Source organism: Hordeum vulgare, chromosome 3H (genome assembly GCF_904849725.1).
Source record: "Hordeum vulgare subsp. vulgare chromosome 3H, MorexV3_pseudomolecules_assembly, whole genome shotgun sequence".
Taxonomy (NCBI): Eukaryota; Viridiplantae; Streptophyta; class Magnoliopsida; order Poales; family Poaceae; genus Hordeum; species Hordeum vulgare.
The window spans coordinates 157,396,407-157,416,428 of NC_058520.1; the positions used below are offsets into that span (position 1 = coordinate 157,396,407).

Below are 20,022 nucleotides of genomic sequence, written 5' to 3' on the forward strand. Positions count from 1 at the left end.
CGAGGTAGAGGGGGGGTTGGATGCCTAAATTTTAGGAGGGGGTCTATATATAGAGAAAAGGGGGGCTAGATTAGCCGGAATTTCAATCCGGATCCAACCGTGCGGTCGGATTCGGACGATTCCGCACGCGGGAATGGGTACGTGGCCGTGTAGGGTGGTTTACCGGAGACGAGAGGGAGAACGGGCGGCGCGGCAACGAATTTTTAAAACTCCGACAAACGTCCGACGGTAGACCGAATACGGTGCCGCTGCGGTCGACCGTTCAGGTACCAGACGGACTCCGGTCGTGACAAAATTCGACAGGCGGTCTGGCTATATATAAATAATACCGCACGACAAATCTCAACCCAATCATAGAAAGTTTTACGCACACTTTTAAAACAGGGTTTCGAAAGATGCCGCGGGCGCGTGCGTGTGCGGTCGGACTCAGAACGGACAACGACAAGAACCGGCAACTAATAACGGATGCAACTTTTGAAAACGGGCGGCAACGGAGATGTCGATGCAATGCAGATGATGCGAATGATGCGATGATGATGCGAAAAATAAAAATAGACACACGACGAAAACGGAAAGAGAGGGGAATCTTCTGGAACGTCGGTCTCGGGCTGTCACATAACCGCCCTACCAACCTTCGCGTTATCAGTCCTTGGGATGCCAAAAAAATTCCTTGCGGAGGTAGACAAAGTTAGGCGACGCTTCCTATGGGCACAGGATGATGAACCTAATGGAGGAAAATGCAAAGTAAACTCGCCGATAGTTTGCTCCCCTGTGGAAAACGGAGGTTTAGAAAACCTCGAGTTAAATCGCTTCAGTAGAGCTCTTAGGCTACGATGGCTCTGGCTATCCTGGACTAGCCAAGAGAGACCATGGCATGGCATGGTTCTACCATGTGACAAGGCCGATAGGGCCCTCTTTGCATCTACGACGGTCACCCTAGGAGACGGCGCAACGACATCATTTTGGCACTGCTCTTGGACGGGCTCCGGAAACCTAAAGACGTCCTTCCCAAACCTCTTTGCACACTCCAGGCGAAAGAACATATCAGTTCGCGATGCACTTGCTAACAGCACATGGATAGCAGACCTCGCCCATGGGAACACGGTGCAGCTGTGGGAAGAGGCAATTAGGTTACACAGATGGATCCGAGACAGGCAGGTTCATTTGCAAGAAGGGAGACAAGACACAATCAATTGGAATCTCGAAGCTTCAGGTGTATATTCCGCCAGTTCGGCATACAAGGCCCAGTTCCAAGGACACCTCACATCGGAGTACAAAAAGATGATTTGGGCAACCTAGGCACCGGGACGACTAAAGTTCTTCCTCTGGCTGCTCCTAAAGAACAGACTTTGGTGCAACGACCGACTTCAACGCAGAGGGTGGCCAAACGGCTACTTTTGCCAACTTTGTCATCGGAACCTTGAATCAGCGAAGCACCTGTTCTGGCAATGCCCGATGTCCCTACAAATATGGACACACGCGGCATTGCACCATGGTTGTGTGACACTGCACCCGGGAGCATGGGAGGACAAGGAGAAATCATCCGACATCTTAGCCACGATGATCAACTCTGCTTTACCAAAACACAAGAAAGCGGTGAAGACAATCAGCATTTTGATCCTGTCAGAAATTTGGAAAGAGAGGAATGCCTGCACCTTCAGGAACAAAACTGCGGACCTTCAAGACATGAAATATGCTATCAATAGCACCGTAAAGCTATGGAGACAAGCCGGAGCCACAGTTTTGGAGCACCCGTTCTGGGATCCTCCGTGAAACATACCCCCCCCCCCTTGTAATCTTGTTTTTCCCTTTCTTTTCTTTTTCCTTGATCACTCGGATCATATCCCCTCGTGATCTTTGTTTTCCATCATGCTACCTCCTTTGAATCAATATATGCCAGCCTGTGGCTGGATCTTTCAAAAAAAATTTGCTTTCGTGAGAGGCACAGTCGTGTCTCTCGAAAAAAGAAAAAAAATAGTGTTTTTGTTTTTTTGGTGAGAGACACGATTTTGCTTCCACGAGAGGCACGGTATTGCCTTTGTGAGAGACACGTCTGTGCCTCTCGCAAAAAAAAACTATTTTTTTCTTTTCCGAGAGGCACCGTTTTGCCTTTCTGAGAGATACGTCCGTGCCTCTCGCGAAAAGAAATACATTTTTTTTCTTTTTTAAGAGACACGATTTTGCTTCCGCGAGAGGTACGGTCATGCCTTTCGGAAAGAAAAAAGAACACGAAAAAAACACGTTCTCTGGGTTTTTTTTTCTATCACGAAAGGCATGGTTTTTTTGTCCAGCTTTTTTTATGAATTTTTTTCGTCAAAACCTATCAACATAGGATCTAGTTTTGAAGATCTTAAAAAAAGAAACCCAACAGTAAAAATGGTTCGAGATTTGAATGGACGGTTTAGGAGACAAAACGTTTTAAAAATACAAATCTATAAAAAAAAACTTTCAAATATAATACGCCACTTATTGCAACCTAAAGAGCTGGGAGATGAACTCTTCAATTAGTGATTTCTTAGTTCTCCAGCCTTCTAGTCTTTCGGTCGTCATTTGGGCTGTTCAGTTGAGCCAGATCGAAGCCTCAAACAACATTTTGTACAATTAGCACTCAAAAAAAAAATCTACAATCAGGCCTAATGAATGAAAGGCTACTTAAACAAAGATGATCTCTCTCCACACACACACACACAAATACTAAACAAAGAGGAGAAAAGGTGCATTTTGCTGCAAAAGGAAAAAAAACCACAACGATTCATTCTTCATCAACGGTTTCAGTTCTCACATCAGGAAGGGGGCAAACCATATCGGCCGCTACAACCACTAGAGTTACACATGGTACAACAGCAGGCAAAAAAGTCATTCAGGCTAGCTTGCTCCTCCACTGTTCGGGAAGTGAAGCTCCAAACACCTGGGCCAGCACTATCTTCTGCCTCTTGTTCAGTCGGCACAGCTGCTGGACCCTGCCGGTGTCACCGTTCAGCAGCCTGCGCCCATCACCCGCGGCCTTTCTCCTAAGGGAGCAGAGCTGCGCCGACGGGTCAGTTGCAGCATCCATTCCGTCGGCATCAGCCTCGGGTTCGTCTGCTCCCCAGTCTAACTCGTCATCGGTCATACCTTTTGATGCCTCATTTGTTGATTCGGAGCCTTCCCGGTTGTCGTCTTTCACGGCAACGGTCTCCGTGTGGCTGTCAGTCGCCCACCATTTCATTGTTTCAGTAGACAGGCCAGACGATGGAAATCCGTACTTGAAATCATCCATGTAGGTGGGGATGTCTTTGGCTTGGCTAAACTGGGACAAGCTTGGTACATTTTGTCTACCTATAGCTGATCCTGCCTTCGCACTGCCTTGTTGAGCTTTTGACACTGCCTGGAAAGCACCTGATGACCTGTCCATATGACAAAACTAAGGGTCAGACAGTTGCTGGAAGTTGTTTATTCATTGCAGCAATCATCATTTGGTCTATGTATGGTTAAGAGTAATTGTGAGACGCCCCATTGTACCATAAACTTGGAAAATGGAGATGATTATATCATTCAACAACTCAGAAATGAACAACAATACATGAAGTGCCCTGGCCTTTGGAGGTCCTGTAGAGGGACCGTTTAAACAGAGTGACCATGGTCAGGTTTACCTGGTACCTAAACCAGGCTATGGTCAGGTTTACCTGGTACCTAAACCAGGCTACTGTTCCCATCATCCAGGCCCTCGGAGCATATGGGCACTCGAACCATTAACCAGTAAGAAACAAACCATATGCAAGTGGCACACAGAATAATCTCCACTTGACATTGATTAGCACAAAGATCCATGTTTCAAGTGCTTACAACACAAAGTCACCAAGTGGGTGAAAGATTGATAAATCAATTTAAGGGTTGTGAGAGCTGCACTTAGCTTGAAGAGCAACCAATACAGCTGGACATAACGTTAAAACAAATACAAATCGACCTAAATCCAAATGTACTACATATAAGTTACATGTATAGCTTGAGAGGTTATAAACTACAGATAGATACAGCTCACAAGAAGTGAAACATGCATCATCCACACTGCCTTCAATATAAATCGCAAACCATTCTATGGTATGCAGGATCAGGAGCAGGAACCCTAATAATCAGTGAAGTGTACAATCTTATACTACATGATTAAATTCTACTCCCTCCGTTCCTAAATATAAGACCTTTTAGAGTTTCCACTAGAAGACCACATACGGAGCAAAATGAGTGAATTTACATTATAAAATATGTCTATGTACATCCGTATGTAGTTTGTAGTGTAATCTCTAAAAGGTCTTATATTTAGGAACGGAGGGAGTATTCATATTCATGGAAAAAGATGTGCCGCGGCAAGTTCGACACTGATGACGATAAAAGTAGTGCTCGGCAAATAGAGATTGCACTGTGACTTGGTACTGTAACGAGAGAAATCATCAATGAAAATAATATACTCCCTCCGTTCCTAAATATAAGACCTTTTAGAGATTGTACTATAAACTACATATGGATGTACATAGACATATTTTAGAGTACAGATTCACTCATTTTGCTCCGTACGTAGTCTCCTAGTGAAATCCTTAAAAGGTCTTATATTTTGGAACGGAGGGAGTAGTATTTATGAACCCCTTTCGAAGCGAAGGGAGCCGGACCCCATACATCAGAATGGACTAAATCAAAAGGACGCTTAGACACTGACTCACTATGCGAATATGGTAACTGAATCTGTTTGCCAAGACGACAACCCTGACATTCTAAAGAGACATCTCCTGAGACAGACCCCAGAAGACCTCGACAAACTAAAGACGACAAACGAGAACCACAAAGATGACCAAGTCGATGATGCCACTGCTGGAAGGAACCAGTAGCGGAGGCAACCGAAGCGGAGGAACTGGCAATAGTGGTGGCAGCGGAAGGAACATGAAGCCAGTCTAACTCCCAAAGACCCTGAGAATCACGGCGGCGAGGGCCAGCCCCAACCAGAGTGTGCGTGCGACGGTCCTGGACAGAACAAAAGTCAACGTCAAGGATGACGCGACAACCAAAATCAGCAAGTTGACCAGCAGAAAACAGATTCATGGTAAGTTGAGGAACATGAGCAACATCAAGGACAGAATAAGAAGAAGTGGTAAGATTGCCTCTACTAACAACAGAAAGGGGAGTACCATCAGCAGTGAGGACATGAACAGGAGAATCAAGCGATCGAAGAGAGGACAGAGTGGAAGAATGAGAAGACATATGAAAAGAAGCTCCAGAGTCCAGAACCCATGGGGGTGTACCTGACTGTGTAGAAGGTGGTTGCTCAGTGCGAGAAGCATCAGTCACAGAACCAGCAGTACCCGTTGAGGAAGAACCTGAAGCAGCGAGCAGACGCTTAAGTCTCAGAATATCCTGCTCAGTCAAAGCGGTGGCTGAAGATGTCGAGGTAGTAGACGAAGTCCCTGAAGATGATGATCGCGCCTTACGCAGGTGTTTCCTCTTCTGGAAGCACTGGGACTCGACATGACCATCCAGGTTGCAGTAGCCGCAATGTGGACGGGGGCGGCCTGAGCCGCCAGGAGGAGTGGGCAAGAGCGGCGGAGCACTCGAGCGAGAAGGGGTCGGTGCAGCATGTGACGTAGTGGCAGCTCGAGCAGCGAGCACAGAGGAAACCTCCAGCAAACCAGCGCCACATAAGCGAGTCTCCTCAGCACGAATCTCAAAAAGCGCCTCCATGAGAGAAATACGGCCACGAGCAAACAACTGAACACGCCGGGGCTCAAACTCCTTACAGAGCCGAGACAGGAACTCGTAGACGCGATGAAACTCCAAATTGGCCTGGACAACCTGGCAACAGGGGCAAGTACGACAACCAGCACTGCGGAGAGAATCAAGCTGGCGCCAGATAGCAGAACTCTGTGCATAGAAGTCACCAACAGTAGAGTCACCCTGCTGAAGAGCATGCTCCTGACGGACCACGGAGAGGTATAAGGCATCACCAGAGGGCTCATAGCGTTGACGAAGACGGGTCCACATCTCAAAGACAGTAGGAAGGCCCAGAAACTCAGAGGCAAACTGAGGCAGAACACTAGCAGTGAGAACAGCTTCTGCACGAGCATCATCATCAAGCCACTGGGTGTAAACAGTCAGAGCACCATGATACGTCCGAAGAGCCTCCTCATAAGCCAAAAACTTCTCATCATAAGCACGATCAGCGGCCTCATCAGCAAGCTTAGCCGCATCCTTTGCGGCCTGATTAGCATCAGCAGGAAGAACCGGTGGCTTCGGCGGAGTAGGGGCCACAGGAGGAACCGGACGTGGCGGACAACAGACCTCGCCAGAAAGAACGCCCCATAGACGGATGCCACGCATATGAATGCGCATGAAGCCAACGAACTCGGTGTAGTTAGAGCCATCAAAAATCACCAGACAGCGAGGAACAGCAACATAGCCCGATGTAGCAGACATTTTTTTACAGCTCACAGGAACGAACCGAACCACACGGGAATCAGCAGCAGATCAGATCTAGACCACACCAGCAGCAGATCAGATCAGATCGAGACCACACCAGCAGCAGATCAGATCGAGACCACACCAGCAGCAGAAGGCTGGAGGTGGCGGGATCAGGTGGCTGGAGGCGGCGGGTGGACTGATCCGGCTGGGAGGACGGGCGGATCGGGGGCGGCTGGCGGCGGCGGCTGGCGGCGGGAGGCTTCGAGCGGGACGGGCAGGAGGAGATCGAGGCGGCGGCTTCGATCGGTAGAGCGGGACGAGCAGGAGATCGAGGCGGTGGCTTCGATCGGGAGAGTGGGACGAGCAGGAGATCGAGGCGACGGCTTCAATCAGGAGCAGGAGATCGAGGCGGCGGCTTCGATCGGGGAGGAGAGACGGATCAATCGCACGAGTTGCAGCGTGCAGAAAATTGACCTAGCTCTAATACCATGTTAGGAATATGCAACTTGTATTCCCATAAGGCCATAGACCGATATATATATATACATGTACAGGTGTGGACTATATGCAGAAAACCCCTTATACAATGGGATAAATACAAAGGGGTACATGGCTATATGATATATACTCTAACAGACAGGACTTGCAATGGATGATCTCCAATAGGAAATAGGAGTTACCGGGGGGCATTGGTGCCATGAACCACCCCTGAACCAAAATAATCAAGATCGCTCTAGTAATACAAGTTCTGTATGTACCATAGCAGATAATCGCCGTCCCATGTACATATAATAGCAGAGCCATATAAAAAGCTCTAACGTTAAGTATTCTTCCTTCGCAGTAATCTAGAAATTGGACCTGTCCTGTCTTAAATAGAACACTTATATGCACTATAATATACTAAAGATCTTCTACTTCAGCCAAACTGTTACAATAAATACCCCAGTGTATTGTACTATTAGTTTTTGAAAATCTTCTACTTCAGGCTATTGGGTGTATATTTCTAGTTAACATTCAGTGACAGTCAAATGCATTAGTCGTGTACCTTGAGAGAGATTTACTGTTACAAGGGAGAGAATAAGTTCTTATACATGGAGAGTATCAAGGGAAAGGTACTCACGTCGTTAATGAACCAGAAGAGCTTATAGCCTTTTGTTTTGCAATTTTTGACAACTCAAGAAGTTGCATGGCTTTCTCTCTTTCAGCATTTTTCACGTCATCACCCTTCCCAGAAACAATCTGCAAGCAGGAAGGTCCAAGTAATAATACAAATTATTCAACTTTGTAGGAGTTGCAAGAAAGCCAGAACTAGAAGATATTCTGTTGCATTAAAAAGGAGGCATATTATTAGTTTTTTTTTCCTTTTTTGAGGGGCAGGCGTATTATTAGTATGCGGCTACTCCACAGCCCATCGACCAGGCCCACATGCCAGCTGGGAAGAGTACATAAGTACTTAGTCAACTAATCAAATGGAAAACACATTCCACAATTTGCACCAAAGCACACTGGCCCACACGCCAGACACTGTGGAACTCCTGATAGGCTGTGAGTCGGCCTAGCCAGCCACACATAAATGTGGAGAAGATTATTTGCAAAAGTTATATGAAGCACCAGTCATCTCTTCATAATTGCTTGAGTTTTGTTATAGCAGTCACATCCTGATGTAAATGGAAAGCCGTTGGTGTTTTGAATTGTTATTAGCTGATCTTAACAGTTTTTGGCGTCTATTTCACTTAGTGACACTTTCAACACTGAAAGGTGTCAAATAAATATATAAAACGCGTTTTGACATAATAAATAAAGCGCATGAAAGCATTCATGTTTACCCATATCCATATTACTACAATACTACATAAAGTATAAATATATCCAGATCTAAGGACTGGGCTCTGGTCAGATGGCTAGGTGCATGAGTGCATACCCAGCCCACCTGCGTTCGAGCCCAGGATACCGCAAAGAGCTCATGTTTTGTCGCTCCTTTATAAAGAAGGCTTTCATGAGGGCATATCTTTTTTAATATGTACAGATCAATCAATTCATACCACCCCAAAGAATCCACGGGACAAATGACCACCGCATGGTGGGAATTTATGTGATTAGGCCTACTATACTCGATTTGCGAATAGCCGACCTGATAGATGCTATGAACTAATCGGCAATCTTGGTATAACCGAATAATCATCTCGTCTGGTGATTTGTTTGGTTTAAAGACCAGAACATCGTGAGTCATTTCTTGCCATTGATAAAATGATTAAGGGGAGCCTTGGCGCAGCGGTAAAGCTGTTGCCTTGTAACCATGAGCAGTGGCGGAGCGTGACCGAAACAAGAGAGGGGTCCCAAATTCCAACACACAATATGCTCCAAAAGAAAATTTTCACATCCTTCCACGTGATATTTTTTTATCAGCCCCTTTTCTTTTTAAAAAGGACTGCATCATTTATAACGCATCAAATTTATACTATCAAATTTATACTATCTATTAACAGATGTGGTGGTGCCCCGCAAAAAAAAAACGATGTGGTGGACATCTAGATTACCAGAAGTCCAGAGCATCTCCCCTAAAAAAAGTCCAGAACATCTAAATACATCACACGCCATTAAAAATAGGACATACTGGAACTTGGGCACCCGCACTAATCAGAAACATGACATCAGTGTATAGGACATACCTAATCAAAAGCAAGGGTCTAGGCTGTGGTCTAGGGCGTCAGGTGCTGCGTGCCATTGTGCATTGCCGGCGTGTGGGCGTGCAAGAGGTGTGGCTCCAACCAACGAGAAGCCATGAAGAAACCCCAGGCAGTACCTTGGGCGTGGGGCGCGCCATGCAGCATGTCGGTGTGTGTGTGGTGATTGTATGACCACTCCAACTGCCGGCCAAGAAGAAGAAGAGGAGGAGAAGCAGGTCAGGATGAAGAGAACCAAGGAGATCATGTCGCCTCACCATCGACTCATGGAGGCTGGCTGGAGGCATGAATGCGTGCGCAGACTAATGGGGCAAGGCAGTTAGTGAACAGGACCGGTTTTCCGATAGATCGATCGGCTGATTGCTACAAGTGGTCTTTAACTGCTGCTGGACTGGGCCAAAGTATACATGCTAATTAATCTTGTGCACATTTGAAAGGGGGGGTCGTGGCCCAGTTTGGCCTTCACGACCTCTCCGCAAGTGACCATGAGGTCACGGGTTTGAGTCCTGGAAATAGCCTCTTGCAGAAATGTAGGGAAAGGCTGTGTACAAAAGACCCAAAGTGGTTGGACCCTTCTTCGGACCCTGCGCAAGCAGGAGCTACGTGCACCGGACTGCTCTTTTTTATAAATTTTATATGTGCCAGCGTGTCAACAATTTCCCATCCCGAGTTGAAACCACACCACCAAGTATCATTTGTTCCTACCTATATACCAGATAAGAGTAGGCAAGCAATTACTTATGATGATTTGAGCAAAATTTGTGATATTTGTCTGCCCTGAATTCTAGTTCAAGCTCCGCCTCTGACTTTCAAATCTTATTTGAATGTATATGGTTTTTGGGAAAGCAAGCTAGAATTTCCATTCTGTCCATGAACATGGTAGAGGTGTATTCAGCTTACACTAAACCTATGAGGTTTGGTTTGATTACTCCAGAGAAGCATTTCTCTGTTGGTGTTAAATGCTGGAGCTTCCAGAATATGGGAACTGATTGCTGCCAACAGCATGAGGAGCCAGCTCAATATTACAGGCATGAGCCATAATTAAATGTCTAGGTTTTTAGAAGGCGGCCTGCCTGAATTTTTAAAGCAAGCAACATAACCCCCTGATTTAAGTTATAAAATTCTATCAAGGCGTTTTGCTGTGATATTTTTGTTGTGTTGCTGCAGAAAAATAACAAAAACAACATGAGCTCGTATTCTTATAGTCACCAAAAGATATCTGTCGATTCGGTTAGTCCCTGAGTTTACAGCAAGCATTCATCAAAAGATATATGTCGATTCAGTTAGTCCCTGTGTTTACAGCAAGCATTCATGTTCTCACAGAACAGACGGGGATTTCACCTTTCGATACGGCCATCTGACAATACCGTGGGTGCGGCATATCCTCTTGAGGACGCTGGTGCAAACGCCTGCAGATCAGCGAGGTCACCTACCAGTCAGTACAGTACCAGGCAATCGCCAGCGGAAGGAGCGAATTCCGGCAAGGCCGGAGGAGGCGGGGCGGGCGTGGTTACCTAGGATGGAGGCGGCCTCCGCGATGGGGAGGGAGAAGAGCTTGGAGATCTCCTCGTAGGAGAGCGACACCCTCGTCGGCTTAATCTGGGCCTGCGCCTGCGCCTGCGCCTGAGGCACTAGCGCCAGCGCCAAGGAAGGCTGCACCGCCGCTGCCTGCTGCTGCTGTGCCGGGGGCTGCTCCTGGGCGTTGGAAGCCATGGGGGCCGCGGACATAAGCGCGCGGTGCGCGGTGCGGAGGGAGATTTGAAGCGGGCGGGAGTGGGGAGCGTGAATGGGATCGAAGCGGTAAGACGAGGTGCGAGCGGCGGCGGCCGGCACGGGACGGATCGGATCGGCAAGGGGATCTATCTATCTATCTGTTCGGTGGGTGGGTCGATCGATTTGGGCGTTGTGCTGATTTTGAGGGCGCCTCTGCTGGTGGTGTGACAGGCCAGGGGCTTTTCTTGCGGAGCCGACAGGTGGGCCTGCCTGTGGGCCTTTTTTTTTTGCTTTGTGGTGAATGGTGATCTCTCCAAATGAGAGGTAGTTTTTCTCGCCACACGTACAAAAATGGGCAGGGTTCTCTCTCCATAGATGCCAGTCCGGCCCGCGTGCAGGGAATGTATATATTGCATGTGCAAGTAAATTTCGTTGTTCTTCCAAAAAAAGTAAATTTCGTTGTTTCCCCTAAAAACATGTAAATTTCGTTGTTTGTCTAAAAATAAGAGCAAATTTTGTTGTTTCCTTAAAAATAAGGTAAATTTTGTTGTTGCCTAAAATTGTAAATTATATGTTGTAAAAGCATGAGTATTTACAGACCCCGGGTGCCCGACCCCTATACCCTAGGTGTCCGGCCTCCTCATCCCACGCAATCCTGGCTGCCTGGACGCTTGTCACGGATGCACGGATTGGTCAAATGATGCATAGGCCTGGTCCTGAGATTTTGAGGGCTCGGTGCGAAATAGAATAGGGGCCTTTATAAAACATCAAAATAATTGATATATGCCTATATAAAATTAATGTTTAAGTAAACATTTAGATACATATGAAAATTACCATGTCACGTAATTTATAAATATTGTCAAGGAAATAAATATAATATGCTTATATGTAATAAAGTCATCAATTGTATTGTCATCTATGGAATGAGAATCAAAGAATTATTTATCTAAATTCTAGAAGTAACGGTGATTGGGGGGTAGGTGTAGTATCCTTTCGATTGGAGCGCGGAATGGGGGATAGAGCGTCTTCATCCAGAACGAACGGGTGATTGAACATTGGTCGTAGGAGATCAAGTGTTGGTCGCTCGAGGTTGCACATGCTCCACCAAAATAAGGACCAGACACTAAGGAAAAATAACGTTTCAGCCTCTTCTTCCTGAGACCAACGAACAACTTCGAGATCGTTAATGGCTGCTCGAGGCTCCATGCTCCAGCAAGCGGTTGTCGATCCTATAGAGCTGCTCGCACATGCCTCCGCGGGGCCTCCTTGTTTTCGAGGGACCAGGACGGCCGCCCCTCCCGCCCCCTCAGGGTCGGCCCTGATGATGCATGCACACATGTAGGGGCAAAAAACCCTTGTACCCCAGTTTTTTCTCCAAAACTTTCCTAGGCTATAAGTACTCCTTCCCTAAAATTAGGGTTAGCAAAGTGTATGATATCATTTTAGAGAGCTTTGCTCCCTATACCTCCTTCTAGAGGAACAAGATCTCCTAAGGGAGAATGATCCCTATTATAGGATGGTCAAGGACTCCTTAGGAAGAAGGATCTACCTAGATCATCAAGGCCCATTTCAAAGGGAAGATCCATCTTGGATTCAAGACATCAAATCCTCATGGGATTTGGGATGAACTTTACCATGTATCTTTGATTTTCCTTTGTTGTTCATGTACCCTATAGATCTTGTGTGGATGTGAATCTAGTGGATGTGTGACTGGACTTGTTCTTGAGTGTTCCTCTTGTGATTTTTTGTTGTTGTTCCCCTTTCCCCCTCCAAGTGTGAAAATGTCATAATGGGACAAAAGTTATCTTGACCATTTCTGGAGAGCTCTAGGTATGCATAGGAGAGCTCTCAGCCCTTGTAAAGCTCGGGGTCTAAGGAGTGGTTGAAAGCACAACTTCTCCCTAGGTGGTTTTGGTAACTAATAACAACATGTGTGTCATTGTACTAATGATTCTATCTAGTATATTTAATGAAAAGTTCCATGATAATTGGTTGAGGATTGTGAGGAGAACCCCTAGATGCAAGGAAAATATATTGGCAACAAGCTTGAAGACTGTACATTTTATGTTTTGTGAGAAATCATATTTGAGTCCATAGGAAAGCCAATACTATTAAAATGGGATGAGGCGACTATGGTGATCTAGTTGCTCAAGTGCTTAGAGATTAGCCACAAAAAATACTCATGAAATTCTCCCACAAATATTTTGTCCAAACCTCAAAGTTAAATTCGGTGCCACCAATATTTCCAAATCGTTCCTACCGAGTTTTACCCTAGAGAGAACATATGCCAAACCCTAGCATCTCGGTACCACCAAGTTTGGTTTTGGTCTTACCGAAAATAGTGACCAACTCCCTGGTTAGCCATTTGCTAAAATCGGAAATTTTGAGTTTTGCAAATCGGTTCCACTGAGTCTGGTAACTGCCTAGGCCAGCCAAAATTGGACCCCCCCCCCAAGATTCATATATCGGTCTCATCGAAAAGTCTAAAGTTGCCACATTTTGCACTAGTCGGTACCACCGAGTTTTTAGTTCGGTTTCACCGAGGTGGCGATAATGTTGTAATGGTTGGATTTTGGGAGATGCCTATATGTACGCCTCCACCTGCCTCTCATTCGTAAAGGAAGCACTCGGAACGAACCAAGACTTACCCCATCCATTTTTCTGAGAGAGAGCCACCTACTCATGTGTTTAGATCAAGATATTTAATTCCTACCATATGAATCTTGATTTCTAGCCTCCCCAAGTTGCTTTCCACCCAATCAATCTCTTCTACCCATCTGTGGGAGAGTTACTGAGTGTTAATGAGACTATCTTTTAAAGCACAAGAGCAATGAGTTCATCATGCTACCACATCTATTACCTTTTCGAGAGTGGTGTCTCCTAGATTGGTTATGTGTCGCTTGGGAGCCTCCGACTTCGTGTGGAGTTGAACCAAGGAGTTTTTAAGGGCAATGAGATCACCTACTTCATGAAGATCTACCCATATTGAGGCTAGTCCTTCGTGAACGTAAACTATGAGGGAATAGACAAGGTTGCTTCTCCATGGACCCTTCGTGTGTTGAGCCCTACATGGACTCCCGCGGTCGTTACCCTCTGTGGGTTGAAGTCTCCATCAACATGGACGTATGATAGCACCACTATTAGAGCATATTTCTCCATGTGTGGTTTTGGTAATTGATGACAATACCTATGGACTAATGGTTGCCTTAAGTTATATTCGTAGGATTTGTCCATAGGCACTTCTTGAAGTCCATCTGTTGGTTTCAAGGAGTTTATATGATGACCAAGGTGCTATTAAAGGTTTTATCCAAAGATTGGTCATAAAAACACAAGGTTGATCAAGACTAAGTCAAAGAGTGAATCAAGTTGATCAACACACAAAGCATAAAGATGTACCGAGAGGTGGGTTTCCATGGGCTTGTGTCAAGAGGAAGATCTCATATAAACCATGGAGGATGACATAAAGTGGTGATCATCATCAAGATTGTGGTGTGCAAGTTCAAGTGGAGCATCACGAAGATATCTTGCTTGAAACTTTTTGTCCAATGTGGTGGCAATGGGCTTGTGAAGATGTTATGAAGAGTGGCTCACCCATGGTGAGTACGGGGGAGCAATTAACTAGTCTTCATCAAGCCAACGCAATCAAGAAAGGTGGTCCATCCTGAGTAAGTCAAGATCGTCATATTGTAGCTCAGGTGGACTATGTGCAAAGTATAGGTTTGCCCTTGATAGGTTTTTCTATTTTAGGATAGATTGTTGTACTGTCAAGGGGGGCTCTCAAGTGAGTAGCTTGATCATATCGTTCGCTGAGAGCTCAAACCATTTGCATCCTTGCATCATCTTTCTTGGTTCTTGTTTGGTGGTTCTCTTTATGAGTTTTAGAGATTATGGTCATCTTTATGATAACCTCGAGTTCATCGAAAACGGAGTTTGTGTGCATCTTCTATGATGTTTCCAATGTTCAAGTTTTCGCCGGTTCTTCATTCATAGAGGTATCACATCTCGCTGTTGGATACCTCTTATCGTCTTGAATCCAACAAGTTTGAATTTGCACAATTCGGAGCCCATTTGCGCAACTTATGGCAGTTCTGGTCTTTCCTGTTTTCTTCTAGCGGTTGTACCGCTGCCCCGGGCGGTTGTACCGCTCACACCCTGGACGGTTGAACCGTCCCAGCACTGGGCTTCAACCGGACATGTTTCTGTTGTGCTCCGGTTGTTGGGCGGTGGTGGACCGGTTGTACCGCTATATTATAATAGCCCGGTACTACCGGTGGTCCAGGCGGTTATACTGCTTGGGACTTAGTCGTGTCCAGTGATCGAGTTGAGTGGAACCATCGGCCTCGTTTTAGTTGTGGTCTGGTGGTTGGGAAGTGGTTGTGTGGTTGTACCGCTTCAGCGGTTGTACTGCCCGCGTCGCCGGTTGTACTGCCCCTATGTAATTCTGCTCATAACGAGCAGATTTGTGGGGACCTATTTAAGGGGTCTTCTTTCCCAATGGTTCCCTAACCCTTGAGCTCGTGTTTTCCCCCCATTGTTGACCTTCTTAGAGCTTGCTAGTTCTTGAGAGAAAAGAGAGAGGAGATCTATATCCACATTTCGCCAATTGGATATACAAGAATGCCTAAGTACCCTTTTATAGCTATCTATGCTTTCTTGTCTCAAATTCTATTCATGCTACATCACAAAATTTGAGAAAACGCTTTAGGGACATTCCGTGTGAGGAGCACTCGGAGTTCCAGCTCGACAAGAGCTAACTTCCAAAAGCTCCCATGTGCCACTCGATGTGACCAACTCCAAAATCTCGGTCTCACCGAAGCACTAGGGTTGATTTTGTTTTAAGAAGTCAGTACCACCGATTCATAAATCTTTGCCTCACCGAGTTTCTCTTTAAGCTCACAATTATGAAACTCGGTGGCACATATATTGCCAAATCGGTGTCACGCACAGCTACATGGTATATATACTTGGCGGACCCAAGATTGAAAATTACTTCGTCTCCTCGGCTATTCGAAGCCCATGTTGTTGCCGCCCCTGTGTACGGACATCTATCTCATCTACATCGCATCCTTACCGCCGGATTCCAACGTCGTTGTCGGCAATCTCCACCGCCGTCGTCGTCGTAGCGGAACTTTGCCAAATTAGGGTAAAGTTTCGGCCCCTCGTGCGCTCATTGTTCTGATTCTTGCGCATGAGTATTCTCCCCTTATCTTGCCATAGTTTGCAATGACTCCAACCACAAAACAAATCCCATAGCATAGGCGACCGATGAATTTTAGGGTTATGTCTCCTTTTTGTGTCTCCGAGTCACCGAGTGAACTGGATCAATGTCATCGATTCATGTATTAGGGTTTCTGAGAATCAACTTGGTGAGAACGAGCCTCACTTTTCGGTGCTACCGGAAAGTGCGGCTAAGTCTCTCTTAAGCATATGGTCAGTCTCGGAGGCTCCGCTTTCTAGAGGGAGGTAGAGCATATTTCTCCATATGTGGTTTTGGTAATTGATGACAATCCCTATGGACTCATGGTTTCCTTGAGTTATATTCGAAGGATTTGTCCATAGGCACGTCTTGAAGCCCATCTGTTGGTTTCAAGGAGTTTATATAATGACCAAGGTGGTCCTCGAGGTTTTATCCAAAGATTGGTCATAAAGACACAAGGTTGATCAAGACTAAGTCAAAGAGTGAATCAAGTTGATCAACACACAAAGCGTACAATATGTACCGAGAGAGATCAAGTGGTCCCATGGTATGGTAAGCATTGTCCATTATGCGTTGTGTACTAACCCATGGTCTTCATGAGAGTTCAGTGTGAGGTTACGTATGGACAGAAAGATCTCATATGACCCATGGAGGATGACATCAAGCAATGATCCTCATCAAGATTGTGGTGTGCAAGTTCTAGTGGAGCATCACAAAGGGATCATGCTTGAAGCTTGCTATCCATTGTGGTGGCAATTAATTTGTGAAGATGTGCTGAAGAGTGGCTCACCGATATTGGGGTACGGGGGAGAAATCTACTAGTATTCTTCGAGACGACGCAATCAAGAAAGGTGGTCTGTCTTGAGGAGGACAACATCATGTTCATTTAGCTCAAGTGGACTATACGCAAGGCAAAGGCTTGTCCTTGATAGGATTTCTATTTTACCAGTCTCATTATCTTAGTTGGGAGACCAGGTTATAGGATAGATTGCCGTACTATCAAGGGGGGATCTCAAGTGAGTAGCTTGACCGTATTGTTCATTGAGAGCTCAAACAATTTGCATACTTGCATCATATTTCTTGGTTCTTGTTTGGTATTGCTCTTTTTGAGTATTAGAGCTTACGGTCAGCTTCATGACAAGCTCGAGTTCATTGAAAACGGAGTCCATATGCATCTTCTATGATGTTTTTTATGTTGGAGTTTTTGCCGGTTCTTCATTCATAGACATTTCATATATTTATATCGCTGGCATTTCTATACTGCCTTCTTCACATCGTTGTTGGATAGCTCTTGCCGTCCTGAATCCAACAAGCTTGAGTTTGCTCAATTCGGAGCTCATTTGCAGAAGTTATGGCAGATATGGTATTTCCTGTTTTCATCTAGTGGTTGTACCGCTGCCGCGGGCGGTTGTACCGCCCACACCCTAGACGGTTGTACCGACCCAACACCAGGCTTCAACCGAACATGTTTCTGTTGATCTCCTGTTGTTGGGCGGTGGTGGACCGGTTGTACCGCTATATTATAATAGCCCGATACTACCGGTGGTCGAGGCGGTTATACCGCTTAGCCATGTCTAGCGATCGAGTTGGGCGGTAGTTGTGCGTTTGTACTGCTTAAACGGTTGTACCGTCTCCGTGACCGATTGTACTGCCCCTATGTAATTCTGCTCATAACGGGCAGATTTGTGGGGACCTATTTAAGGGGGCCTTCTCCAATGATTCTCCAACTCTAGAGCTCGTGTTTGCCCCCCATTGTTGACCTTCTTAGAGCTTGCTAACTCTCAATCCCTCCAATGATTCTTGCTAGTTTTTAGGGAAAAGAGACAGGAGATCTATATCCACATTTCCACCAATCACTTTCTCCTCTATGTGAGGGGAACCCCTTGGATCTTGATCTTGGAGTTCTTTCTGAGCTCCTTGTTCTTCCTCTCATACTCTTCCATAGATTTTGTTTTTGTGGAGGGATTTCAGTGTGAGGTACTTGACCACTTCATGTGTTCTTACCATTGCATTAGTTGCATCGGTTTGAGTTCTCCACGGTAATATGTGGAAGTGAAAAGTTGGAGAAGCTTCTTACCCTTGGGTGCTTGGTACCCATGCTTTGGCGTCCAAGAAGCTTGGTTGTGCCTTGGACCTCAATCATTGTGGTGTAAAGCTCCGGGCAAGCTTGAGGGTCTCCAACTAGGTTGTGGAGATTGCCCCGAGCATTTGAGGTTACCTCGAGCCATATTCCATTGTGGTGAAGCTTTGTGGTATTGTTGGGAGCCTCCAATTAAGTTGTCGATATTGCCACAACCTTGTTTGACATCTTATTGTGTGAGCATGTTGGTATGCATAATTTTGCTCATTCAAGGATATCCAATTGTTGTTATTTGGCTGTTCCTTTTATTTTCCAATTGGATATACAAGAATGCCTAAGTACCCTTCTATAGCTATCTATGCTTTCTTGTCTCATTCTATTCATGCTACATCACAAAATTTGAGCAAGCACTTTAGGGACACTTCGTGTGAGGAGAACTCAGAGTTTGAGCTTGACAAGAGCTAACTTCCAAAAGCTCCCATGTGCCACTCGATGTGACCAACTCCAAAATCTCGGTCTCACCGAAGCACTAGGGTTGATTTGGTTTTAAGAACTCAGTACCACCGATTCGTAAATCTAGGCCTCACCGAGTTTCTCTTTCAGCTAACAGTTATGAAACTTGGTGGCACATATATTTTCAAACCGGTGTCACCGACATCTATAGGATATATATACTTGGCGGACCAAAGACTAAAAATTACTTCGTCTCCTCGGCTATTCGTACACCCGTGTTGTCGCGCCCCTTGTGTACGGACGTCCATCTCGTCTCCAGCGCATCCTTGCCGCCGGATTCCATCATCGTTGTCGGCAATCTCCACCATCATCGTCGCCGCAGCAGAACTTTGCCAAATTAGGGTAAAGTTTCAGCCCCTCCCGCGCTCATTGTTCCAATTCTTGCGCATGAGTATTCTCCCCTTATCTTGCCATAGTTTGCAATGACTGCAACCACAAAACAAATCCCATAGCATAGACGAACGATGAATTTTAGGGTTATGTCTCCTTTTTTGTCTCCGAGTCACCGAGTGAACTAGATCAGTGTCACCGATTCATGTATTAGGGTTTCTGAGAATCAACTCGGTGAGAACGAGTCCCACTTTTTGGTGCTAATGAAAAGTGCGGCTAAGTCTCTCTTAAGCAGATGGCCAGTCTCGGAGGCTCCGATTTCTAGAGGGGGTAGAGCCTATTTCTCCATATGTGGTTTTGGTAATTGATGACAATCCCTATGGACTCATGGTTTCCTTGAATTATATTCGAAGGATTTGTCCATATGCACTTCTTGAAGTCCATCTGTTGGTTTCAAGGAGTTTATATGATGACCGAGGTGGTACTCAAGGTTTTATCCAAAGGTTGGTCATAAAGACACAAGGTAGATCAAGACTAAGTCAAAGAGTGAATCAAGTTGATCAACACACAAAGCGTACAAGATGTACCAAGAGGGATCAAGTGATCCCATGGTATGCTAAGCATTGTCCATTATGCTTTGTGTACTAACCCATGGTCTTCGTGAGAGTTCTATGTGGGGTTACGTATGTTTCCATGGGCTTGCGTCAAGAGGAAGATCTCATATAACGCATGGAGGATGACATCAAGCGATGATCGTCATCAAGATTGGGGTGTGCAAGTTCAAGTGGAGCATCACGAAGAGATCATGCTTGAAGCTTGTTGTCCATTATGGTGGCAATTGACTTGTGAAGATGTGCTGAAGAGTGGCTCACCCATAGTGGTGTACGGGGGAGAAATCTACTAGTATTCATCGAGTCGACACAATCAAGAAAGGTGGTCCGTCTTGAGGAGGACAACCTCATCTTCATTTAGCTCAAGTGGACTATACACAAGGCAAATGATTGTCCTTGATAGGATTTCTATTTTACGAGTCTCATTGTCTTAGTTGGAAGACTGGGTTATAGGATAGATTGTCGTAC

General features: G+C 45.7%; 1 protein-coding gene across 1 annotated transcript in view; it reads right to left on the reverse strand.

Moving 5' to 3' along the window:
* Positions 1-2,733: 2,733 nt before the first annotated feature.
* The window catches only part of LOC123441589, a 156,096-nt gene continuing 138,807 nt past the window's right edge, over positions 2,734-20,022 (reverse strand). Inside the window, exons 3-7 of the mRNA XM_045117954.1 lie at positions 12,071-12,141; positions 10,622-10,970; positions 10,449-10,516; positions 7,544-7,662; positions 2,734-3,386 (exon numbers count right to left, since the gene is read on the reverse strand). Coding sequence (XP_044973889.1) covers positions 2,861-3,386; positions 7,544-7,662; positions 10,449-10,516; positions 10,622-10,970; positions 12,071-12,141 — 1,133 coding nt within the window. The 3' untranslated portion in view covers positions 2,734-2,860. The remainder of the gene's footprint in view (positions 3,387-7,543; positions 7,663-10,448; positions 10,517-10,621; positions 10,971-12,070; positions 12,142-20,022) is intronic.